General features: G+C 43.7%; 1 protein-coding gene across 1 annotated transcript; it reads left to right on the top strand.

The window, feature by feature from the left end:
- The first annotated feature begins 1,178 nt into the window (after nt 1-1,178).
- Nucleotides 1,179-27,589, top strand: GRXCR2 (glutaredoxin and cysteine rich domain containing 2). The gene is made up of 3 exons (XM_075543145.1): nt 1,179-1,514; nt 8,931-9,158; nt 27,407-27,589. The coding sequence occupies exons 1-3, from the start codon at nt 1,179-1,181 to the stop codon at nt 27,587-27,589; spliced, it is 747 nt and encodes a 248-aa protein (XP_075399260.1).

The following is a 27,589-nucleotide window of genomic DNA, read 5'->3' as shown; positions in this document are numbered from 1 at the left end:
TAGTGAAAAATATTGCACATGGACTGCCAGAAGGATGAACAAATCTGTCTTGGAAGAAGTATAGCCAAGAACGCCTGAGGATCAAGGATGATGAGATTTTGTCTTGTTTCCATTGGATGTATCATCAGGAAAGTTCAATTGCTAGGAGCGGTCATGCTTGGGAAAATGGAAGGTCAGTGGAAATGAGGGAAAGCCTTCACGGGATGGTTGGCACAGTGGCTGCAACATCAGAGGGCAGCACAGGAGAGATTAATGTTTCATTCTGTCATACATGAGCTTGCCATGAGTCAGAGCTGATGGGACAAAAACTACCAACAACATAAGGGCCTGAATGCAGGACCCTTGTCCTCCTCCTGCTCCAAGCAGAAATTCTAGGTATCAAGTTCTAGAAACAGGGTTTGAAAATGTTTGGCTTAATGAAATGATAATGGGTTTGGAATCAGACAGATCCGTGTTTGAGTCTTCCCGTTACGATGCTATAATAAACTCCAAACCAAGTTTATTGCCGTCAAGTTAATTCTGACTCACAGCGACTCCAGGACAAGGACACACTGTTCTTGTGGGTTTCTGAGACCATCGACCTCTACCAGAGTAAAAAGTCTTATCTTTCTCCCACAGAGGGGTTGGTGATTTTGAACTACCGACCTCGAGGTTAGCAGTTCAGTGAATGGACAGGACAAATGTGGGAAAGCCTCAGTTTGCTCCTCTGTAAAATGGAGATAATTGCTCTTTGTACAGTTAGTGGGAAGTAAAATAATGCATGTAACAAAAATCCCTGGGACATATTCAGTGTTCAATAAATCATAGCTATTATTAGCACCAATCTCAAAACACTTTCTAACTGATGATCTGATTTCCATTGAATCCATACTTTCTCAGTCTGAATAATGCCAGCCATGTTTAGGTTAAGGAAATTACTAAGACTGGGATCAGGGAAGGGTTCAATCTTGTCTTACTTACGCTTCATCCACCCCATAAGCCCACAATCGCCTACCTCTTCATGTGGGTCTATCAATATTTAACGTGCGGGTGTCAGTTGCTGTAAGCTGAGCATACTCCAGCATCAACTTGAATTAATTATATGCACGAGGAGAGAGAATAAAATGCCCTTTTTCTCAGAGTCCCAGGCTTCTCTGGCGACACTGGCTTCTGGAAGCGACAGGGTGATAGACCAGATGATGGAGGACCCCGAGAAGAAGCTGACCAAGAAGAGTGACAGCAAGCCCCGGAAAGTGCGCTTTCAAATCTCCTCCTCGTACAGTGGCCGAGTGCTGAAGCAAGTCTTCGAGGATGGGCAGGAACTGGAGTCGCCAAAGGGGGAGTACCCTCACAGCTTTCTCCAAGAGTCCCTGGAGCCAATGGATGGTGTTTATGGGTCTGGGGAGGCCCCCAAGCCACGGCTGTACACCCCTAGGCTGACAGCTCAGAGGATCAGCGTGTTCAGGGAGGGCAGTGCTTATACTCTGGCGGGCAGCCAGCCTCTCTTCAACGATTACAAGATGAATGACCACAAGGTTGGTATTATGCATGGAAAATAAGCTTTGTGGGTAGCACTTCCTAAAGAGGTGTTTACCTGTGGTCGTTAGCTGCAGTCGAACGGGTGCCTGACGCTGATGAAAACTAGAAGAAATACTGCCCTGTGCCCTGGCATCCCCTCGCTCTTTGAGGACTGACTGCTGTGACCCATGGGTTTTTGCCCGCTGGCTTTCCACAGTATATCACTAAGCCTTCTTCTAAACCCGTTGCCATTAAGTCAATTCTGGCTCACGGCAATCCCACGTTCGTTTAGAGAAATACTTAAATGCTTTAGATTTGTATCTTGCTCAGACTCAGGTACCATGCAGAGCTATAGATGTCAGCAAATAGGAAGCTGGTATGAGAATAATATTTCTGAAACCAGAGTAAAATACTCATTGCGAGCTTTTGGAACGTGCCGTGAGCATATATGGTATTTAAGTGCCAGCCAGGGTGATGCACTGTTATTGGGTCTTTGGCTGGTCCACTATGTCAGTGAATCGAGAGGACGTCGTTTCCAGGCTGCTCGGCTGCCGTTTTCGAAAATCATGTGGCGATGGATCCTTTTGTTTCTTGAAAGAGCTAAGTGTTTAAAGGTGCACATTTTATTCCAACCAATTATTCTGGGATGGGTTATCCAGCTTGTGGTTTGACATACTATCCCCCCTTTCCCCCCTCCCTTTATAGTTCCCTCCTGCTGCCTGCTTTACAAAAATGCTTGCTTACGTATTTTGCCCTTCTACTGCTTATTAATATGAACACTAGTTGCAGTCCTGGGAAGAGATGGTGAAAAACAAATCAACCAGAGGAAATGGGACTTGGGGAAGAAGTCTGAGCTAATGGCGAAATTGAAGCAAGCGTTATTTGTGAGTTTCAATTATATACTCCCTATACCATGAATAATCAAAAAGCCCATGCATGGTTTTATTTTAAGAGAGAGCAATATGGGAAATGTTCACTGATTTTCAAAAACACACACGAGATAGGTATATGCACTGTTTCTGGTGGGCCCTTGAGTATCTTTTCAATTTTTTTAAGATTAAATACAATTATACAACATCCTAGGTTATTAATGAATAGCACACCAGGATATGTTTTCATCTTTAAAATGTGAAATTCAGATAATTACTCTCTAATCATTTTCATTGTTAGTTTCCTAAGGGAACAGGTAATATAGTACATCCACTGGAGACAAATGTATTGGCCTTGCTGGCATTGGTAAAAGTGTAATTATGGGTATGGACACATTTATCAAATATAATACTGGGAATCTCGTTGGTATTAAAAGGAGCTGGAATTAACGCCCTCCTCCCCATATTAGAATGCCCTGGTAGCACCCTAGGGTAAGTGCTAACTACAAGGTCAGCCATTTAAAGCCACCAGTTGCTCTGTGGGGAGGCCTTCTGCCTTGCTAAGCACTTTCACACACCCCCTCAAAACGCTTTTACCACAACCCTAGGGAGAGAAGCAAACTACAGTCATTCCCATTTTTCAGATTAAGATTCAGTGGCAAGCTGTTGAAGGATGGACCCAATCTTAGCGGGTCAGTAATGCAGAAGAACGGAGTGGCTGCATAGTGAGATCTAACTGCGAAGCTAGCAGCTTGAAGTCACCAGTTGCTCAACTAGAGAGAGAAGGAGCTTTCTACTCCTGTAAAGAGTTACAGGGGTGGTTCTCCTCTGTCCTGTAGGGTCTTCACCAGTGTCCATCAGCTCGATGGCAACGAGTTTGGGTTTTTTTCAATACAGAGTTAGAGTAAGAATCTAGGGTTTCTGATTTCCTGTGCTTTTTGCCCTGTGGCTCGCTCTGTTTATTGCATGATGATCATAATGATATTAATACCATAAAATCAAAATCAAACACTGCAATTGAGTGGATTTGGATTCATAGCTGCCCTGTAGGACAGAGTAGACCCGCCCCTATGGCTTTCCGAGTCTACCAACCTTGACAGGGGCAGAAAACCGCATCTTTCTCCCACAGAGGGAAATGCTGATCTGGGTTAGCAATAAACCCACTCGCACCACCAGGCTCTGGTGAAAATGCTATCTGCCATGTATTGTATGTTTTATTCTTGACTGTGCCTTACATCGACAGTACTTCTTTTTGTGTATATCTAATTTGTAGGTACAGCATTTACAAAGATGTTGTTCATCCCAGCCTTGTACCAGGCCATTGCAGATACCTCAACCTTTGAAAGTGTGTGCCCAGTTTGGCATTACATAAGTGTAGAGTTCCACATATTAGGGAAACTCTTTGTATAATGCCAGACACACGAATCTGGCCATATGACTCAGTTGGTCAAAACATAGTATTTATACTTGAGGCCAAGTTCAAGGTTTGATTTCTCATGGATCTGGTAATGCTTGCTTTCTTTGTTGCCTGATCAAATGCCGTGTCCTAATCTTAGGGAACTTCCCCAACCTTAGCCAGGGTGGATTCTGGGAATTTCACCCAATGATTATGAAAAGCAAAGCAAAAAGGAGCTTGGAGGTCATAATTTTGCAATCGCACGTCACTCATTGCTGTAGAGTCCATTTTGACTGACAGTGACCCTATAGGACAGACGAGAACTTCCCTACAGGGTTTCCAAGGCTGTCGTTTTTATGGAGCAGACGGCCTCTTTTCCTCACCAAGCAACTGCGGGGTTTGACTCGCTTCTTTCTGGTCAGTAGCCAAGGTATTAGCCACTGTTTCCCCTTGGGATCCTTACTTGTGAAATTACCTCTGGTAAATAAGGACTACTTTTCTGAGTGTGAAAATAGTTGACTCTTGACTATGAACCTAAAGGTTAGTGGTTCAATTCCCCCCTGCAACACCACAGAAGAAAAGCCTGGCCATCTGCTTCTGGCACGATTGGAGCCCGGACTCTCTGTGGGGTGTGCTGCTCCATCACACGATGTTGCCATTAGTTGGAATTGACTTGACGATAACGGTTTGATTTGGTTTAATTATTGACAATGGGGGCATGATGCGTGGCAGTTCGGTGCATTGATTAGAAGTGAAGGATCTGATGTCAGACAACCCTGAGCTTCATGTCCCATTCTACTTAGTTATTGCGTGAGCTTACCAAAGTCACGGAACCTTTCTGAGCTTCTGTGTCATCATTTGTAAACAAATAATAATCAAAAACCTCCTTAAGGGGGTTGATGTGATGAAATAGATAGTCAACAGAACACAGCCCTTGGCACTGTGCCTGGCAAATTATGAGTGCTTAGTGATCCTAGCTGCCATTTTCATCATAATTAAATCCTTACCAAAGAATGTTTGAATGTGTTGAGTAGAGAAAATGGTTACAAGTATGTACATCACTTCAAGAAAGTGAAATTCAAGTTATAAGATTTGTAGTATAGGGGAAGGAAATAGGAAAGAAGGCAACGTGCTAAGCACTCATATTATGCATACATTTCATGTAATTCTATCTACACAACAATTTATGATAGTTTCATAAATTGGAAAATGGAAGCTCACAGAGGTGAAATAGCCTGAAAATATCACAGAGCTGGCAAACAATGTTTGAATAAAATTGGAGTTTGGTCTGCTGACTCTAAAGGCCATTTGGTCCCTCGTAACCAGTTAAATGAGCCCTGCTAGCACAGTGGCTTGTGTGTTGGGCTGCTAACTGCAGACTCTGCAGCTCGAAACCACCAGCCTCCCCAAGGGAGAAAGACAAGGCTTTCTATTCCCGTAAAGAGTTACAGTCTTGGCAAAACACATGGGCAGGACTACCCTATCTTGTTGGGCTGACCATGAGTTGGTATCAGCTCGATGGGAGTGAGTTTGGTTTGGGGTTGGAGGCAGTGATACATTTCTGTTTAAAAGCAAAGCATTTCAGTGGTGCCTGAAGAGCTGTCTGTCTTCAGGCATGTTGCTACCACGGTCACTGCCTTATCTCCAAATGCTCAGTCGGATGTGTCTGCACACGACACTGTGAAAGGAAATGAAACATCCCTGGCTCCATCCCGGCACTCTATAATGTAAGAGTGGTGTTTTTCCCGGGCAATCAGATGTAACCAGATAATGTGAACTTTGGTTACACAAGAGTTTCCTTAGGCACAAGGAAGAACTTGGCTGTCAGGGTTACTGAAACTTAAACACTCCTTATAGTGATTTGAGCCCCTCTCTCCTTGGAGAGCATTCAACATGAATGTTCTATCCTGGGCCTCTTAGACACTGGCCTGTTAGAGACGAAGGCGTGGAGCAGGGGGTAATGGCTTCTGTTAGCATATTGAGCGTTCTGCAGAAAAGCTTCCTAGTAACTGAACCTCTTTGGCCCTTACTGGGAGCAGAAATGGAACCTTCCAAAAGTACCACCATCCTTATCTTCTGAGAGTCAGAAACTGATAGTCCAGAGTGTGAAATAGGAATCCGGTGTGCAGAAGACAATAGGAAATGGAAGCTGCCACATGATCCCTTGAAGAGAGGGAGAGAAAACGGGGACGGAGAGGAAGCCTGGGGCTTAGGAATGATTATGGAACTCTCCGTGGGGACTGGGTGGAAGGGAATCAAAATGCGGAAGCTCCGCCCACACAAGGAGGGCCTGAATGAGTGCACAGAAGTTCACACAGGAAGCGGCTTACCTATGTAAAGCACATGACTAGATCTAAGCAGGTTTTACACAGGTCTGTATAGCTTTATAAGGCGTCCTCGAGGCATAATAGCGATTTTCTGAGCCGCTAACTGAAAGGTCGGCGGTGTCGCGGGTCAGGCATTGAACGGTGAACTGCAAGCTCTGCAGTTGGAAAACACCAGCCTCCTCAAGGGGTAAGAATGGTTTTCTGCTCCCGTGAAGACTGATGGCCTCGGAAACCCAAAGGAGCAGCTCTACTCTGTCCTAGGCTTGCTATGAGTCAGAGTCGACTTGAAGGCAGTGAGTTCATTGTGGTTCTGCTAAGGAGCACTGACGGCACTCCCAGATAAGTATTGGACTACTAATGGCAAGGTCTGTGGTTCAAACTTCCCAGCTGCTCCACTGGAGAAAGATAGAGCTACCTTCTCTCGCAAACCCTATATTTTGTCACTATGAGTCTGCATTGATGGCGGAAGTTTTATTTAGTTAGTTATTTCTAGTGGCTCAGCAGGGGACATGCTTTTGCAAATATTTCTGCCTAGAAAACTCTCGGGGGGCAGTTTTCCATTGTCACAGGGTGTTGTGAATTGAAGCAGACTCCACAGTACCTAGCAACAATACATAGTTGTACAAACAGCGCAACTGTATGCTGAGGCTTTTGCTTGTATAACCCGAGCGTGTGTACACTACTGAAGAACAGTTTTAAATAAGAAAACCTGTAACAATATCTACCATCTTCATAGCAACTTCAGATTTTTCCAATGCGGCTTTGTATATTCATCTTAATATATCCTCCCCTAGAAGTTGATGTGGTTTCTTTCCGAGATGAGAGTCAAAATCTTAAAACACAGGACCATGGTCCAACCAACATGGAAGATGGCAGAGTGCTGTGGTAGTGTCTGAGACCTGGGGTTACAGGTACTACTTCTGAAATTGCTGGGTGGCACAAGTGGTTCCCCGCTTGCCTAGAAAACAAAAGATTGGTACCTTGGGATGTCTTGAATGAAAGGCCTAGTGTTGTACTTTTGAAAGGTACAGTAATGAGAACCTCGTGGGGTGCAAGTGTTCTCTGTAACATGTGGTTTGAATCAATATCAGTTCAATGACAACTGATTGGGTCTTGGGGTTTGGGGGATGCTAGACCCTCCCTGAGGGGGGAGTGGGTTAGCAGAGGACATTCCATAGCAGCCAGTATGGAAATACCTTGATAATTGGAATTAATAGCTGTGGTAATATCTGCCAGGTGGATGTCCATCTGTTTGTAGATGAGCAAACCGAGATTCTGAGAGATGAAGGGACTATCTTACTTCTCACACAAAGTAAGCAGTTGATTCAGGATCCAGTGCGGTTTTTCTCTAAGTGGTCCTTACCCTGTGTAGAAATATGCGTTCTTAGTCAATGAAACCGTAACTACCTACTACCTATGCTGCCCTGCTCTATCGTAAACCACTGCCATCGGGTTAATTCGCACTCTTAGAGACTCAACAGGACAGAGTAGAACTGCCCTTTTCGCGTTTCCTACACTAAATCTATACGGGAGAAGATAGTCTAATCTTTCTCCACAGGACAGCTGGTGGGTTAGAACTTGCTGGTAATAGGCCCATGTGTAACTCCGTGTGCCCCCAGAATTCCTCACCTGTATTGTAGCACTCCGCCCATTTATTTTGTACATATACAAAACAATTTAGTGTCACATGATAAATAAATGAGGGTATGGGTTCTCTGTAACCATGCTTTAAAATATATTTATTAAAATAAAAATCCATCTGATTTGAAAACCCAGGGTGGGGAACACGGTACAAACGGATATATGAGGGGGTATCCCCAAAAAACAAAATTAGTTTTTCAAAGCTGTGTATTTAATTTTAAAAAAATCTAAACAACCGTATCACCTTCAAAGTACTCTTCATTATGCTGAATACATTTGTCAAATCTGTGATTCCATTCTTGGAAACATTTTTCAAACTCACTTGTTCGGGTGGCTGACAGCACCTCCCTTGTTTTTTTCTTCACCTCTTCTACATCATCAAATCGCTGCCCTTCCATGTTCCTCTGCATTAGTGGAAACAAAAAGAAGTCACATAGAGTGAGGTCAGGTGCATGGGGAAAGAGAGTCATGCTGTTTTTTGCCCAAAACTGGTGCACTTAGATGGCTGTGTGAGCAGGTGCATTGTCATGGTGGTAAAGCCAATACCCCATATGCCACAACTCAGGCCTTTTTGTTGCACATGGTTGTGCTATCTGTTCAGAACCTTTAAGTAGAAAGCTTGATGAACAGTCTGAACAAACCCCAACTCCACTACAAGTCGACATGACAGACATCCAGAACGAACTTTGCCATCAATTGACATTTCACCTCTTTTGAAATGATGAAGCCTCTCGTACACTTGAGTTTTCCTCATAACGCTGTCCTTATAAGCTGTGTTCAACATCACAGCAGATTCTGCAGCATTTTCCCTAAGCAGGAAACAAAATTTCACAGCTACATGCTGTTCTTCAGGGATGTTGGGGAAATTCTGTGAGATAATGTTTGCACAATGCTGGACCCACAAATTATGCTTAAAAATTGTATCTAGTCTTATTATAATAAAAAAATACAAAGCTGTTGTCTACTATTATAAAACTAAATAACAAAGAATTATAATAATATAATACAATAATAACAAGCATAACAGAGGTTCTAAGCCCAGTGTGAAATTGCCATACTTTTTAATGTAGCTACACGTTATTTTCCATTGGTCATGGTGGAAATGGTTGCTCTCCTGTTTACTGGGTTGTCTGGCAGATTCTGCAGCCTGTACTTGGTAGTTGGTGGTGAAGGTTCAATGCTCATTTTCTATTTCTCTAGCCCCCACCGATTATAGATTTTGGAAAGATAATCATCTACACGAATAACCTGAAAATCATCCGGACTCCGATGGACAAGAGAGACTTCGTGAGGAAGATCCTCCAGAAGGAAGAGGAGGCTGAGGAAGAGTCTCTGACGAACAAAGAGGAGAGCTATAGAAACAGCACCCAGAGCCCGGGGCCTTTGCCAGAGATGGAAAGCCCCTTCCCCCAGTCCCCGTATGCACAGGTGGGTCCCAGGGGCCTCAGTGCCCCTGGCAGGGCTGGTCTGGCAGCAGCGGGGCTCCAGGTGATTTGGGTTGTGGCTTCCTTAACTTAAAAACAAAGGAATAGGAATGCTCAGAATGCTGAGGTGTTAAAGATGTTGAGAAAATTGCAGGTTTAGTGCATTTAGTGAGGCTTTAGAAGAGTAACAATTTAAATAATTTTATTGGGGGTTGGTACAGCTCTTATCACAATCCATACATAAATCCATCGTGTCAAGCACATTTGTACATATGTTGCCATCATCCTTTTCAAAACATTTTCTTTTTTTTGCTTGAGCCCTTGCTATCAATTCATTTCCCCCCTACACTACCCTCCCTTGTTCATGAGCTCTTGATAATTTATATATATATTTCTTTTTATAATCATTTTCTCGGGGGGACTCTTACAACTCTTATCACAATCCATACATTCATTGTGTCAAGCACATTTGTACATTTGTGGTCATTATCATTCTCAAAACATTTGCTTTCTACTTGAGTTCTTGGTATCAGCTCCTCATTTTTCCCTTCCTTCCCCGCCACCCCCCTCATGAATCCTTGATAATTTATAAATTATTATTATCATTTTGTCATGTCTTACATGATGTCTCCCTTCACTCACTTGTTTGTTGTCCATCCACTAGGGAGTGGGGTATATGTAGATCCTTGTGATTAGTTGCCCCTTTCTCCCCCACCTTCCCCTTACCCCCTTGGTATTGCTACTCATATCATTGGTCCTTAGGGGTGTATCTGTCCTGGATTCCCTGTGTTTCCAGCTCTTATCTGTACCAATGTACATCCTCTCGTCTGGCTGGATTTGTAAGATAGAATTGGGATCATGATATTGGGGTCGGGGGAGGAAGCATTAAAGAATTAGAGGAAAGTTGTATGTTTCATCGGTGCTATACTGCACCATGACCCTTCTGTAAGAGGATGTACAGTTGCCTACAGATGGACTTTGGGTCTCCACTCTACACTCCCCCTCATTCACAATGATATGGTATTTTCTTCTTTGATTTCTGATATCTGATCCTATCGACACCTCATGATCACACAGGCTAGTATACTTCATCCATGTAGGTTTTGTTGCTTTTCAGCTAGATGGCCACGTGTTTATCTTCAAGTTTTTAAGACTCCAGATGCTATATCTTTTAATAGTCAGGCACCATAAGTGTTCTTCACGACATTTGCTTATGCACCTGCTTTGTCTTCAGCAATTGTGTTGGGAAGGGGAGCATCATGGAATGCCAGGTTAATAGAAAAAAAGTGTTCTTGCATTGAGGGAGTACTAAACCTATAAATATATACACATAGATCTATTTCCCCATGCTCATATATAAATATATTTACATATGTACATGCCTGTATTTAGACCTCTATAAGTACTCTTTGACTCCTAGCTCTTTCCTCTATTCCCTTTTACTTTCCCTCTTGTCCCACTATCATGCTCAGCCTTCATTTGGATTTCAGTAATTCCTCTAGGTTACATTGCCCTTGATCAAGCCCTACCAGGCCTCCTACACTCCCCTCACCATCAATTTTGGATCACTTGTTGCTCCTTTGTCCCTTGGTTTGTTAACACCCACTTCCTTTCCCCAGCATCCCCTCTCCCATGTCCCACCGGAACTGTTGATCCTGTTGTTTTCTCCTCCAGATTGTTTATCCTGCCTATCTTATCTAGATGGACCTGCAGAGATAATAATATACACATACAAAAAAGACAGAGCAAAATAAAACAACAAAAGAAAAAACAACACCAAAAAAACAATGACGAAAAAGAGAAAAGCCTTTAAACAGTTCCAGGTTTGTTTGTTGATCTTTAGGAGTATTTTCCTGTCGAGTCTGATGGAGTGCCATGCCCTGGTCCCAAAGTCTATTTTTGGTATTCCCTGGGGACTTCATAGCTCTGCTCCTCTTGCTGTTCTGTTGCACGCTCTTAGTATTTTGCCTCAGTGTGTTGGGGTCAGATTGGGCAGAATTCCCACACTGTGTCTCTAGTGTTGTCTCCTGTAGGACCATGGGTCAGTGAGAGATGTCATGTCTCATAGTGGGGCCGGCCATATGGTCCTCTCTGTGCATTGGCTGCTTGCTCTGCAGGGATATCGTCCTCGGGGCCTGGTGGGCCAGGAAGTGTTCCCCTCTCTCTTCCTCCCTCTTCTTTTGCTCCCGTGTGCTCTGATCAAACATATCCCTCTCCCTGAGCTGGAGCTTTAATGCTGTCTTCCAAAGTACATTTTTTTGGGGGCCGGTGGGAGTTCTTTCTACATAGTTGGGATTGGGGAAGGCCCCTTAGACCTCTCTATTGGTTCCCTGGAAATGCTGGACATTTTTAATCTTTTATTTTGTGGTTGTTGAGAAGATGCAGAGCAGAGCATGCGCCGATTCCACCCTGAACACATGTTTCTGCAGGGACATGGATTGCATTGTGCCGTGTGCAGCTGCTTGCTCCCGCCTCCTTCCACTTGTCCCTCCACCAGTGACTTAAGCTCCCTGGCCCTCGAGTGTCCTTTCTCATCTTTTGGCTGTTGTCAGTTTGATTCCCCCCTAGATGGATCTTAGAAGAGCACAGGGCTCGAGGCTGATATTCTTTAGCAAGTAAGCCAAAACGATTGTTTGCTTTTTGAGAACATATGGGGGAATTTTTTTGGTGTGAGGTTTAAAGCTTAGCTCGTGCATAGTTTTGCCTTTATTTGTTTGGGGGGAATGACTTCTTTAGCCCTGATGAGATATGCATGGTTTTCATGTTGCAGTGAGGCTTGTGAACAGTTTGAGTGAAGGAAACAAAACAAAACCCCAGCCCGCTCTGCCCTTTCTTTCTGTTAGAGTTCTCCTCCACCCATCCTTCTCAGGAGGAAGCCCCCGTAAAACCACAGGGCTGTTTCGTAGGGGTTAGCTTGGTTAACCTCTGCAAAATCACCTGCCAGGCACAAGTAAAGGGAGCCGGCGCACCACCATCACCCTTACTGAGTTCTTGCTGAACCCCCGAGCCTCCACCTCGGCTCTTTGCCTCGCCCCACCCTCGTCCAGAGACTACCTCCTGATCTAAGGAGGGCACCCCTGTCCACTCCTGTATTACAAATGAGTATAACAATTTCTTCCTCAAATATTATGAAAGTTTGATTTCTTGCTTATTTTTACCCCCCCCACCCCCACCCCATTTTCTTGGGAGCTAATACGGATATCATATCATTCCACAGTTCAGCCACATCAAGCAGAACCACAATCAGTCTCAAAATAGTCTTTTCCTTCTTCAACTCCTTGGTAACCACTCCCTTTTATCCCGCCCCTCCCTCATTGTGCCCCCCCCCCCCCGGGACCATTATTCTACTTGCTGTCTCTATAGGTTCATCAATCTTGGGTTCATATACTGAAAAAGAGAAAAATATATAACAAAGATCCAAGAGGGTCACCCCAATGAGAAAATACAACTGAGAGAAACCCCAATATGAGAATAATACACAACACACAACATTTGGAAAATTTTGAAAACCAGATCAGGCCCAGTGTGCATTAGAGGGGAAATCAACTGACAAGGTTTTAACCATTCAAGTCAAGTTGATCATTTTGATCTCCTATAGTCATCTCTCCAAGGCACTCTGTTTGGTAACCAGTTTCTTCCCATTACCTCCATTACGGATAGAGGGAAATCACTGGAGGCTCATTTCCTATTAGACCCCACCAATGTATCTTGGGCTCCCACTGTTGTCCATAGCCTCCTGCAAACCTGATTCTCACAATGTAGGCTCTGATACTACTCCCTCCTTTGGCTTTGGCTTATATGATTTACAATCATTGATTTTGGTGTGCCTCTTCCATGTGGATTTAGCTGACATCTCACTTAGATGGCTGCTCATTTGGAAACAAACCTTTTAAGGCCCAGGTATTATATTATCTGATAGCGGGGGACCGTCTCATTTCTTCACTGCATTTTTCTATAACACCCTTATTATCTTCCGGGCTCCCTTCCTGAGGGCGAGTATTGAACAGGGTCATGATGTAAGCATGGATTTTTCTTAAATTGGAGCTAGGATTTAATGTAAGCCCCAAACCCATTTCTGGATCTAGGTTTTTTTAAATCTGCTTTTGGCTCGCTTTAGAGACCTCCTTGTTAATTTATGGTATAGAGTCTTATTGATCATGATCTTGGAGTATAAATATCTTCTGTTATACTATCATTGATTAGCCCCTCATACTAATTTTTAAAACACTGCTGAGAGAGGTATATTAAGTCAGTGCAGGCTAACTCTATAGTACAACCCTTGAATTGTTCACTTGTACAGAATAAATCCTTTAGTGTCAGGGTGCTGTTCACACAAACAATCAGAATTGGTTTTCAGGGAGATTTTACAGTAATATTCACTGAGAATGTCAGTCACAGGTTTCCTGGAATAAGATATATTTTAATACAGTACATAGGGCATTGATGTAGTAAGTCAATGAATATCTGCCTACCAATAGTTCAATAATACTGGTTTAGCTGTCTTCTGCTTCTTCAAACACTATGAATTTTCAGTCTTAAATTCTCAGCTTACAAGTGTGTTTGAAGCCGACTCCAGTTTACCTAGTGGAGTTTCTGCATCAGATCTCTCTGGTGTGGCCTTTTGAGTCTCTATTGTTCCTTGAAGATCCAGGATTCAATGTCCCAGTGTTCTGTGGTATTTGACCTGGGTCCCCAGGATGTACCCAGAAAATCACACCAAGAGGCTTCTTCAGTGCATATAACCAGGGAGACTCCTCACTTAGGGTCCTTAGAAGTAATTTTATTCATTTTTCTCCCCAGTTGGAGGTTGGTCTTCCTCCTTTTTCTACCAACAGCCATGCACTTGTTTTCTCCCAGGTGTGTCTGCTCCCTTTCCCCTCTTGACTTTCCCATCAGATCCCTCATCCTTTGACAGAGATGTCTACCTGTCCGAAGGGACCTCATCATAACTTTGCATGGCAGCCACTAAGTAGTCTACACCCGCTCCCTCTATCTTGACAATTTGATCCCAGCTGATATGACAAGCCCTCTGCCAAAGTGACCTTCAAGATACATCCCTAGAGGAGATGGTGATGATTCATTGCCACCAGTCAGGCTCTGGACCAGGCTGTCTAGCTACCCTGGCCAGTAGACTGGATGCCCTTCATCTGGCTTATTTTTAGATAAAAGTCCATATAAATACGAGCGCTCAGACACTCCTATACACTTCCCCACTTTATGCCCCTCAGAAGTGTGTCTTCCCCACCTTGGAACCCGTTGCTCAGATGGCCCACTCTGTCGAGGAAAAGTGCTGCCCTTTGTTCGGTCACAGTGCAGGAGCCAGGGCAGAGGACGCAATTCTGATGAATTTAAGCTAAGAGATTAAAGTGAGGTGATTAAAAGCTTGAGTTTCCGCAGGATGAATTCTATCTCTTGGGATTTGAAGAGCTCTGTGGGACTAGCTTTCATCTCCTGTGGGTTGTTGGGGGCAAAAGGGCTTCCTTCTACGTGAGAGATAGCTCCACCCTGGAAGGTGATGGCCTGGCTTTGAGTGAGGGCCTTAAGATGCCTATTATCTCATCTTTCTCATTTAATAAATGCACCTGCTTCTGGACAACTTCTGAGCAATCCAGTCCCCCGCCCCCTTTTTGGTTCTTTTGCCCCTACTCTGGAACACTGGCAACCTGAATCCCAGCAAAAAGCTCCCAAAAGTCTGCTCACAGCCATTCACTCTGGTCTCACATGCTAAGATATTTTTGAGAGGCAAATCTAATTGTATACCATCTCCTCTCCTTGAGCTTTTAATGGCCTCCCATTGCTTGGGATAAAGTTAAAACGCCTACTTGTTCAGGTGTTGACCCCTGCTGGCTTTAACACATCTCTCTCTTCACTCACTGCATCCAGGTGCACTGCCCACTTTTCTCATCCTTCATGGGTCCCTTGCCCTTTCCTGCCAAAGACAAAGCTCTCTGTCTAGAAAGATCAACAAGTTCTTGCCTCTGTGCCTCTAGCCTCAGTGGAAACTTCTGCCACAGCACCAGAAGACTGCTAGAGAATTCTGATTGAGATTTCTCACCGTTGCAGACTTATATTCATTTGTGTGCTTACTTGGCTAGTGTTTGCCTCCATCTCTACTAGGGGTTGGGTCACCTTTAGAGCAGCTTATGTTGTGTGAAACCTTGTTTCAATATAATAGGCATATATTTGATGTGTTAATTAAATGCTTATGGAAGGAACGTTGAAATTTGTGGGCAATGAGTCTGCTGGTAGGAACCCTTCTGTCTTGGCTTCTCCTGCTTTCTGTAAAGCACTCTTAAGAGCCTTGCAGGGCAGCAGGCAGCACAGATCAGACATTTTGATCCAAAATGCTACCTTCCCACTTTGAGATTCTTTAATTCTTTTATTTCTCATACCATGGTGAGACTTCTATAAGCATGCATTTTTCAGATGAGGACTAGACCTAGTAAAATGCAGGTCACACTGCAGACCTGAATGAAAAGCAACAGTGGGCCTGACATGATAATTATCTTTACATTCAATTCACAGGGAGCTGCTGGGTTTTTTTGGCTGTGATGCTGTAAACTAGGACAGAGGTGTGCACTAAAAGTTTACCGTAAAAGGTTTTACTTCCCTTGCCTGTCCTTTGAACTCTACTTTAAATTGCTATTTGTTTGCCCATGCAGTAAATGCCTGGACACATTTTACTCTAAAAGAGAGGGCCAGGGAACATCAAGGAGCCCCTCCTGACCACAAGGCTCTTTGTTCTGTTATATGGAACAGGGAAGCGGCAGGAACCTTGATGAAAGAGCAGGGCCAGGAATAAAGCCAGGCCCCACCTGAGCCTTTATATTAACTATAAACGAGAAGGAGAGGAATAATTGGCGCCGCAGTGAACCGTGGAAGGGCAAGGCACCCTGGCTCTGTCCTCCATGGATTTCATCTGGGACTCGTCAGGCTTTGGTGATCTTTTCTTTGGAACAAGAGTAACAACAACAGTAAGGGTGACCTAAAAACAACCCAATTTACTGTCATTCAATGATTCAGACTCATAATGACCCTATAGCAGGGTAGAACCTCCCCTTTGGCTTGCCAAGACTTACATCTTTATAGGAGTAGACAGCCTCATCTTTCTACCATGAAGTAACTGGTAGCTTTGGAACCACTGACCTTGCACTTAGCAGTTAAATGTATAACCCACTATTCCACTGGGTTCCTAAATCAAACACATTATTGTCAAGTTGATACCAACTATATATGGTTGACTAGACTATAAACCTTTCCAGGAGCAGAAAGCATCATCTTTGATAGTTTCCATTATTGGAGAGTTTATGAAACCCAGTCACCATGCCCAGAGGTGTGCATATAGCAGTTCGGTTAACCCTCAAAAGGATCCTGTAAAGTTGTTGTTAGGTGCCACCCAGTTGGTTCCGACTCATAACAACCCCACGCACAACAGAAGGAAATGCCACACAGTCCTGCGCTATTCTCACCACTGTTCCTACACGTGAGCCTATTATTGCAGCCACGATATCAATCCATCTCCTTGAGGCCTTTCCTCTTTTTCTCTGCCCCTTCAGTTTACCAAGCACAATGCCCTTCTTATAGGACCGATCTTCCCTGACAGTATGGCTGAAGTACGCAACACAAGTCTTGCCATCCTTGCTTCTAAAGAGCACTCTGGCTGTACTTCTTCCAAGACAGATTTGCTTGTCTGTTTAGTATTCCGTAGTACTTTCACTTTTCTTTCCCAGCACCACAATTGACATGTCTTCATAAGGACCCTGTGAGTATATGTGATCCATAGTCCCACCCTGAAGTTGAGGAAGCTGAGGCACAGAGAGGGTAAATAATTCTGTAGTGGTCACTAGAGCCAGTACTCAATCCCGTCCTACTGAACTTCCAATTCCCTAACCATAATCACTCCACTCTATACCGTATACACTCAAGTATATGCTGACCTGAATATCAGTCATGGCACCCAAGTTTACCACAAAAACTGCATTAAAAAGTGCTGAAAAACTTGGCTTATACACAAGATATACCATCTTTAGAATTCCATAAACCTTTTGAGTCTGCAAAGACATCTAAGGTTCTGATCTCTGGTTACTGAACTTGTAAGAGATGGAGGAATGGGTCTTTTGGATTCTAGATCTTAAGCAATGCTTTGTAATTATGCTCTATGTCCTTTTACTAAATGAGAACATGTAAAAATCCTTACCATGGAAGACGAGAGGCATATGCCATGAGTGGATTGCACAGACTTATTTGTTGCTACAGAATCATTTCTGACCTAGCAGGACCCTGTAGCACAGTCCTACAGGACCACCAAGGTTGTAACCCTTGGGAAGCAGATAGGTCCATCTTTCTCCAGCCGAGTGGCCGCTGGGCTAACAGTCGGATTCTTAACCGTGGTGCCATTGTGCCTCCTTATTGATTGGATAAAGAGTGTCGGTGGCACCATGGGTTAGATAGGGGGCTGCTACCTTCAAGTCAGGGGTTTAAACCCACTAGCGGCTCTGTGGGAGACAGATGAGGCTGTCTGCTCCTGTAAAGATTTATAGTTTCAAAACCCTAGATCGGGTCTCTGTGAGTCAGAATGGACTCCATGGCAGGGAGGTTGGTTTGGCTTTCGTAAATATTTATTGGCTTAATTGAACATAATTTGTAATTCATGAGAATTACAAAGATCATGTTGAAGATGAGTGCTTGGAGAAATGGTGATAATCCAGGGCCAGAATGGAACTACCATTGAAACCCCTACTAATGTAGGCTGTGACCATGTGCATTGGATGTGATTTGACTGCAGATTTGTTCTCCTCCCCCGCAGCAGGCTCACCACATCACTTTGTTAACCTCTCAACATCTCACTCAGCATTTCATGCAACTGGAATTTTGTATCACATGTGTAGCAGAATGGTAGGATTTTGCTGTTTTCTTTGTCAACATTGATTTATATTATTAACATTTCACTGGGATCAAGCACAAAGCATACAACAGAACAAATATGGGAGAAAATTTGACCATGGCAATTTGCTTTAAGAATATTTTGGCAAACAGATTTATTTGAAATATTTTAAGGGAAGAATACATTAAAATATGTCAGCCACCAATGAAATTTTAACAAAAGTTTATATACCCATAATTTGAGTTTTTTCCATTTGGGAAATCACTTCCATTCCCTAAATCTAGAATAAATAAAACACTTCTTTGGCATTTTGCAGCAGGATGGAGTGATTTTTCAGAAAAAAGTATGCTTCCCTTTGCAGAGATTATTTTTAGTCTTGGGTTGTGAATGGAAGCTGTGTCCACTGAGGGAGTTGCCCTGTGAACTTCGGCTGTGTTCTTAGTGCCTAGAATTTAAGAACAGGAAGGGCTCCCCAGATACCATGATCTTATTGGTTTATTCACTCAGCTAGTCTGTGAATAAGAAATATTGGACCAGGCATTACACTCAATGATGGAGAAGCACAGTAAATCGGCAGTGGCCAAAAAATGCTTCCTATTTCATCAGCAGGCACTTTCCACAGAGCATGAGACTCACCTTGAGGTGGCAGCCTCCTGTTGAGCTGCCATCTGGCAAAAAGCAGAAGCTGACTGGCTCAGGAGTGAGCAAAGGTCATTGGAGACCAGGTGCAGAGTGACCTAAGGGCAAGAGCTTGATGAAAGAAGTGATTAATGATTGCAATCAGCTAAGGACATAGGTTTTATCTGGAATGCAAGTGTTCAGTAAGAGTTCGCAGGCATGAGTTCATTCATGTTCTTGCTCAACCAATGTTTCTCAAGAGCCTTCTCTGTGCCAGGTACTAGTGTATGTCACTTGTTGGGTCGGGCATCAGTGGGAAGAACAAGTGCTGAGACCAGAGGCAGGGGTCTATGCCACAGTTGGAGGGTGTCCAAACTTGGATTTGGGTTGTGGGGATGAAGGAAACTGGATGGATTTGAGGGATGTTTGGAAATGGAAATCGACAGTCTTGTTGGACCAATCTGGTATTGATCTGGTATTGCCCCGGATGTCTTGGAAAGGTTCACGGTCTACACACAGTGCAAGCATTGCTAATTTCCTTGAGCTGGATTAGAGGGAGATCAAGAACGTAGACAAGAGCCATTTCTGGAGAATGGCAGTAGAGGACTGGAGGCTCATTGTCAGTGCTTAGAAGTAAACTAACTCATAGGGAGAGTATCATATGTCAGTTGATATGTTAAGTATTTATATAGACCCCTCATTTAATATTATAGACACCGGCAGAAGGAACACGTTCTTCCCTGTTTCATCATAAAGAAATTCATATATGAATTCAAATTGGATGGAAGGTTAAGAGATTGTCCATGGGGCACAACTGACGTCAGAGGCAGGCCAGTTCTAGGCTACTGAATCCTGAGTTCAGAGCTCTTAATTGCTGAATTTTACCACAGTTTTCAAAAGAGCCCTAGTGGAGCAATAGTGAATTACACAGCTGCTAACCAAAAGGTTAGTGGTTCAAACCCACCTAGCAGGTCCGTGGAGAAAGATCTGACAATTTTTCTCCTGTAAAGATTGAAAAACAAACTCCAAAGCAATAAAAAAAACTTAAAAACAAAACAAACAAACACCCCCCCCCCCAAAAAAAACAACCCTCAATTGCCATCGAGTTGGTTTTGACTCAGCATGACCCTATAGAACAGGGTAGGGCTGCCTCTGTGGGTTTCCGAGACTGTAGCTCTTTATGGGAGTAGAAAGCCTCCTCTTTCTCCCATGGAGTGGCTGGTGCTTTCAAACTGCTGACCTTGCAGTGAACTGCCCAATGTGTAGCCATGATACCATCGCGAAACCTACTGTAAAGATCAGATTAGAAAGACTCTTGCAGCAGCTCTACTCTGTCTCATGGGGTTAGTAAGAGTCCAAACTAAGTCAGTGGCAAAACGGCAATCAGTTTTTTCAAGTGGAATAAAGAGAATGCACTGTGAAAATGTAGAGCTAATCTTGTTGTTGTCGTCAGGTGTCACTGAGTTGGTTCCGCCCTATAGAGACCTTATTATACACAACAGATGAAACACTGCCCAGGTCTGCCACATCCTCACAATTGTTCCTATGCCTGAGCCCATTGCTGCAGCCAAGAGGTCAATTCACCTCCTAGAGAAACTTCCTCTCCTTTGGCTGCTGCTCTGTCCTCCCTAACATGATGTTCTTTTCAGGGACCAGTCTCTCCTGACACCATGTTCAAAGTATGGAAGACAAAGTTTTGCCAACCTTGCCTCTAAGGAGCACCCTGGCCGTATTTCTTCCAGGACAGATTGATTTGTCCTTTTAGCAGTTTGTGGTACTGTCACTATTCTCCAGCACCACCATTCCAATGCATCCATTTGATTTCAATGCCTTCTTTATTCTAAGGTCTTCTTTATCCAATGTCCAGCTTCCACATGCATAGGAGATGATGAAAAATACCATGGTGCACGCCCTGGCCCCAAAGTCCCCCTTTGGCATTCCTCGGGGACTTCATTGCTTTGCTCCCCTTGCTGCTCCGCTGTATGCCCTTACTATTTCACCCCGGTGCGGTGGGGTCGGATCGGACACATCTCCCTCACTGTGTCCCCAGTGCCGACCCCCTTAGTGCTATGTGTCAGTGAGGGATGTGCTCATGTCTCCTGGTGGGGCTGGCCCTGTGCTCCTCTGTGCATTGGCTGCTCTGAGCCTGAATATTGCCCTCAGGGCTTGGTGGGCCGGATGTGTGTCACTCTCTCTTTCCCTCTTCGTTTGCTCCTGATCAGATGGACCCCCTTTCCTGGGCTGCAGCTTCAGCGCTGTCCTCTGAAGTGCATCCCTCTGGGGTGGGGGGTCGGGTGTGCCCACGTACTTGGGATTGGGGGCCGGCCCTGCAGACCTCTCTATTGGTTCCCTACTTCATGCCTGTATGTTGCATTCACATCTTGGTATGCTGGGTTGAAGTCTGGTCCCGCTCTAACTCTCCTGTGGAGATATAAACAATACCCTCCCCTTGGGTGAGTTAGTGCCCATGTCCCCCTCTACACCTGTCTCCCCCCCCCCCTTTTTAGTTGGCTGCCGTATGGATCCCTGGGTTGAGTTTGGCCCCTGCTGTGGTACCTGGGCCTCGCTCTGGGAATGGATGGAGTAGTAGCTTTGCTCATGTGCCCCTTTTTACTTTTTTTTTTGCTTACCTCAGCACACTCATGTTGTATTTGTGCTTTTGTGCCTGGCTTACTTCATTAGCATAATTTCCTCTAGTTCTTCCCGTGCAGCGATGTGTTTCATGCGCTCATCACTACTTTTGGGGGTATGCGTAGTACTTCATTGTATGTATGTACCACAGTTTTTAATCCATTCATCTGTTGGTGGAAATTTGGGCTGTTTCCAACTCTTGCAGTTGTGAACTGCTCCCCGATGAGCACTGGAGCACAGATGTCTGGCTCTGGTTTGTTTCTTGCCTTTTCTGGGTATATGCCCAGTAGGGGGATTGCTGTGTCGTATGGTAACTCGATTTCCATCTGTTTTAGATATCGCCAGATTGATATCCATAGTGGCTGTACATACCTCCAGGTCCACCAGCAGTGAACGAGAGTTCCTATCTTACCATAGCCCCTCCAACACCTGTTTTTTTTTTCTGATTTTTTGAGTTGGACTATCTTTGAGGGGTTTGGTGGTATCTCATAGTTGTTTTAAAGTGCATTTCTCTTGTGGCTAAGGATCTGGCACATTTCTTTTTTTTTCTTTCTTTTTTTTAACATTTTATTAGGGGCTCATACAACTCTTATCACAATCCATACATATACCTACATCAATTGTATAAAGCACATCCGCACATTCCCTGCCCCAATCATTTTCAAAGCATTTGTTCTCCACTTAAGCCCTTTGCATCAGGTCCTCTTTTTTTTTTTTCCCTCCCTTCCCTCTCCCCTCTCCCTCATGTGCCCTTGGTAATTTATACATTGTTATTTTGTCATATCTTGCCCTATCCGGAGTCTCCCTTCTCCCCCCTTCTCTGCCATCCATCTCCCAGGGAGGAGGTCACATGTTGATCCTTGTAATAAGTTCCCCCTTTCCAACCCACTCACCCTCCACTCTCCCAGCATCGCCCCTCACACCCCTGGTCCTGAAGGTATCGTCCATCCTGGGTTCCCTGTGCCTCCAGCTCCCATATGCACCAGTGTACAACCTCTGCCCAGTCCTGCAAGGTAGAATTCGGATCATGGTAGTTGGCGGGAGGAAGCATCCAGGATCTGGGGGAAAGCTGTGTTCTTCATCGGAACTACCTCGCACCCTGACTGACCCATCTCCTCTCCTAAACCCCTCTATGAGGGGATCTCCAGTGGTCTGGCACATTTCTTATATGCTTATTGGCCATTCAGATTTCTGCCCTTGTGAAACTTCTCTTCTGGTCCTTTGCCCACCTCTTCAGTGGGCCGTTGGTTTTTTTCTTGTTGTAAGTTAGCAGAGCATTGTACAATTAGTAATAAGGCTTTTGTCTGGTGTGCCATTGCTAAAGATGCTCTCCCAGTTCATGGTTTTTGTAATTACTCTCCTGGAGAATTCTTTTGATGTACACAAATGTTTTATCTTCATTATATCCCACTTGTCAACTTGTGCCTCCTCTATGTTTGGGTCTTTCTCTATTTCCTATAGCCGATGTATTCCCTGAGTTAAAGTTCTCACGTTTGTCCCAATTCCCTCATTGATGGATCTAATAGTTGGGGGTTTTACCTCAAAGCCTGTGATCCACCTTGAGTTTATTCTTGTGCATGGTGTGAGATAAGGGTCTTCCTTCATTTTCCTGCAGGTAGATATCCACTTTTTCCCCAGCACCAATTGTTAAAGAGGGCATTTGCTTTCCATTTGATATTTTTGGGGCCATTATCAAAGATCAGTTGTTGATATGCTGATGATTTTATTTCTGGGTTTTTAGTCATTTTCCATTGGTCTGAGTATCTATCATTATACCAATACCACGGTTTTTACCACTGTGGTTGTATCATAGGTGCTAAAGTCAGGTAAGGCAAGCTCTCCAACTTTGTCCTTCTTGAGGAGTTCTCTGATAATTCTGGGATTCTTCCCTTTGGAAAACACTCATAAAGGTCAATGGACAGAACTGGAACTATTTGAGGTCTTTTCAGTTTTTGCTGTTGCCTATTGATTTATTTGTTTGTTTATTTTTGTTTTATTAGCTGTTGATTTATTATTTGTCTTCTTTTTGGGGGGTTACATTTTGCCTTGTGTTGTTTTTGCCTGTATTATTGTCTGCCTGTCTATCTGGACAAGATAGGCGAGATGAACAAGCTGGAGGAGAGAACAATGGGACCAACTGTTAGGGGGGACATGGGAGAGGGGAAGGTGGGGAAAAAGGAGAGGGGAGTCAACAACCCAGGGACAAGGGAAGACTAAGGGATCTAAAATTGATAGCAAGAAGGGCATAGGATTCTTGGCGAGGCTGGATCAAGGGCAATGTAGTCAAGAGGAATGACCTAAAAGGCAAATGAAGGCTGAACATGATAGTGGGACAGGAGGAAAGTAAAAAGAAATAGAGGAAAGAAATGCGAGGCAAAGGACATTTATAGAGATCCAGATACAGTCAGGCATATATATAAATACATTTATATATAATGATAGGGGAATAGATCCATGTACATATATTTATTTATAAAGTATTATGGCAGAGATGGACATTGGTGCTCCACGCAAGTACTCCCTCAATGCAAAAACAATTTGTTCTACTAACCTGGCACTCTGTGATGTTCACCTTCCCTGACAAGGTCACTGAAAACAGAATGGGTACATAAACAAATGTGGTGAAGAAAACTGATGGTGCCCAGCTATCAAAAGATATAATGTCTGGGGTCTTAAAGGCTTGAAAATAAACAAGTGGCCATCTAGCTGAGAAGCAAGAAAGTCCACATGGAAGAAGTACGCCAGCCTCTGTGATCATGTGGTGTTGATGGGATCAGGTATCAGGCATCAAAGACCCAAACCAAACCAAACCCCAAAATCCTATCAATGGGAATGAAGGGGAGGGCAGAGTGGAGACCCAAAGCCCATCAGTAGTCAATTGGGATACTGTCAGAGGGTTACAAGGAAGAGACAAGCCAGCCAGGGTGCAGTAAAGCACCGATAAAACACACAACCTTCCTCTAGTTCTTTAATGCTCACCCCCCCCACCCCGCCCAATACCATGACCCCAATTCTCTCTTACAAATTTGGCTAGACCAGAACATGTGTACTGGTATAGATAACAGTTCAAAACGCAGGGAATCCAGAACAGATAACCCCCCACCCCCCGGACCATTAAGGGATACAGAGATACTAATTGGGTAAGGGAAGGTGGGGGAGTAAGGGCGAACTGATCACAATAATCAATGTATGGCCCCCCCTCCCAGGGGGATGGGCAGCAGAAAAGTGGGTGAAAGTAGAAAGCAGTCAGTGTAAGACATGAGAAAAAAAGAATAATTTATAAATTATCAAGGGGATATTGGGGAGGGAGAGACAGATAAAAATGAGGAGTTGATACTAAGGCCTCAAGTAGACAGAAAGTGTTTTGGAAAAATTGATAACAACATATGTACAGATGTGTTGGACATAATGGATATATGTATGGATTTTGATAAGAGCTGTAAGAGCCTCCAATAAAATAAAGTAAATAAAAAATACCATGGCTTGGGTCAGGTGCACCTTTGGCCTCAAAGTAACACCTTTGCTTTTCAATACTTGAAAGCGATTTTGTGCAGCAGATTTACCCAATGCAATACATTGCTTAATCTTTTGACTATTGCTTCCATAAGCATTGATTTGGAACCAAGTAAGACAAAATTCTTGATAACTTCAACATATTCTCCATATATCATGATGTTACCTAGTGGTCCAGGTGCAAGAATTTTGGTCTTCTTTACATTGAGTTGTAATCCACATTGATGGCAACAATCACAATCCTTGATCTTCATCAGCAAATGCTTCAAGTTTCTCTCCCTTTCTGAAAGCAAGGTTGTGTTATCTGCATACCTCAGGTTGTTAATAAACCTTCTAAAAATGTCTCATTATTCTTCATATAATACACCTTCTCTGATTATTTGCTGAGCATCTAGATTGAAAAATAGGTGAAATGATACAACTCTGATGCTCACCTTTCCTGATATTCAACCATGCAGTATTCCCTTGTTCCATTCACATAACTACCTCTTGGTCCATGGACAAGTTTGTCATGAATATAATGAAGTATTCCGGAATTATCATTCTTCTCCGTGTTATCCATAGTTTGTTGTGATCCACACATTTGAATGCCTTGGCATAGTCAATAAAATACAAATTTTATTGGTATTCTGTTCTTTCAGCCAAGATCCATCTGACATCAGCAAGGACATACCTTGTTCCATACACTCTTCTGAATCCGGCCTGGACTTCTGGCAGCTCCCTGTCAATCTACTGCTGCAACCATTGTTGGATGATTGGAAGCAACATTTTACTGGCATGTAACACCATTAATATTGCCCTCGTTTGAACATTCTGTTGAGTCATCTTCCTTCTGAATGGGCACAAATATGGATCTCTTCCAGTCAGTTGGCCAAGTAGCTGTCTTCCAAATTTCCTGGCACAGACAAGTGAATGCTTCCAGTGCTTCATCAGCTTGCTGAAACATCTCGATTGGTCTTACAGCAATTCCTTGAGCCTAGTTTTTGGTCAATGCCTTCAGGCTAACTTGGATTTCCATTGGCATCATTGGTTCTTTCTTATGTGCTACCTCCTGAAATGGTGGGCTATCTACTAGTTCTTTTTGGTGCAGTGACTGTGTATTCTTTCTATCTTCTCGATGCTAACTTTCAAAGGATTTTAATGTTGATTGATTAATTCCATTAACATAGAGACAATCTTGCTTGAGCATCTCCCATCCGGTGACCATAATGAGGGCCATGCACATGGACATTAGGATCATGAAGTCTTAGCACAACTCCCTGACATCAAGTGGACAACTCCCTGGCATCAAGACCTACATATTCCTTTTCCAAACTGACCTTTGGCAAATGGTCTAACTTCTGGAATTTTAGTAACAGAGATGATAATCATCATGCTATTTCATTGGGTTGTGAGGATACGATGATAGTAAACTCTTAGAACAAAACCTGGTACCGATTAAGCATGGTATTGTTGTTGGGTGGTTTCTAGTTAGTTCTGAATCACAGCAACCTCAGTCCAGCAGTCCATCTTGTGGAGGGTCTCTTTTCATTTGATTCTATACTTTATGAAGCATGATGTCCTCCAGGGATTGGTATCCCCTAATAACTAGCTAATTTATATCAGGCAGTCTTGTCCTCCTTACTTCGAAGAAACACTTTGGCTGTACTTCATCCAGGACAGATTTATTTGTTTTTCTGGCAGTTCATGGTAATTTCAATATTGTTTGCCAGTATTACAATTCAAGTGCATCAGTTTTTCTTTGGTCTTCTTTATTCATTATCCACCTTTTGTATGCATAGGAGGTGATGGACAGTATCATGGCTTGGGTCAGGTCAACCTTAGTCTTCAAAGTGATCGATTTGCTCTTTAACATGTTAACACTGTAAGTGTTCATTGTTTGCTTTTGGTAATGAGGGAAATAACAATCCTTGTCACTCTGGAGCTGTCCTAGTTTTCTACTGATACCACAATAGAGGTGACTTTGAAGAACAGAAATTTCTTTTCTCACAGTTCAGGAGGCTAGAAGTGCATGTTAGAGTTTGGGCTGTGCCTCTTCTTTTGTTCATAATAACCCCACATATTCTTTTGTTCCTATGCTTATAGAAAGTCTAAACATGGTATTTGTGTTTTTCCCACCAAAACCTCTGTCTTGTGACTTTGCTACTCTGTATATAATTCAGAAGTGATTAAGTTTACAATCCACTTTCCACTAGCAGGACCTCACCTGTCGGCCCCATTACATTAGATCGCCTTATAGAAAGTGATTACATTATGTTAGGTCAGGTTACACCCATGGGTATAAAGGTTCGGATTCCAACACACATTCTGGGGACACAATCCAATTCATCATAGAGGAGCTTACAGAAGTAACGTGTCAGCTGATGACAAGGGCTCTGAAAGAACATTAACCAGCAACATGCAAACAGTGGTGGCAGAGATGCTGCCTTAGAGTTCAGGCGGGTCTCAGCTAAACTTGTTCTGTGCACTCAGCTCTCTTGGTCAGGACCCTCCAATTTTCCTCCGATTCTACCCATGCTTTGCCGTACCCCTGGGCTAGTTTGCCCTCCGTACATGTGATGGATGTGAACTACTGCCATGACTAATGCCTGGCTTCTGTCTTGCAGGAGGGGGAGCTTCCCGAGGACAACTGCTCTCACTGCCGAGGGTCGGGCAGTGCCACCTGCTCTCTGTGCCATGGCAGCAAGTTCTCCATGCTGGCCAACAGATTCAAGGAGTCGTACCGGGCCCTGCGGTGTCCTGCCTGCAACGAGAATGGCCTACAGCCTTGCCAGATATGCAACCAATAG

Source organism: Tenrec ecaudatus, chromosome 2, assembly GCF_050624435.1.
Source record: "Tenrec ecaudatus isolate mTenEca1 chromosome 2, mTenEca1.hap1, whole genome shotgun sequence".
NCBI lineage: Eukaryota > Metazoa > Chordata > Mammalia > Afrosoricida > Tenrecidae > Tenrec > Tenrec ecaudatus.
The sequence above is the reverse complement of the archived record's forward strand: the minus strand, read 5'-3'. Positions and strand labels throughout refer to the sequence as shown.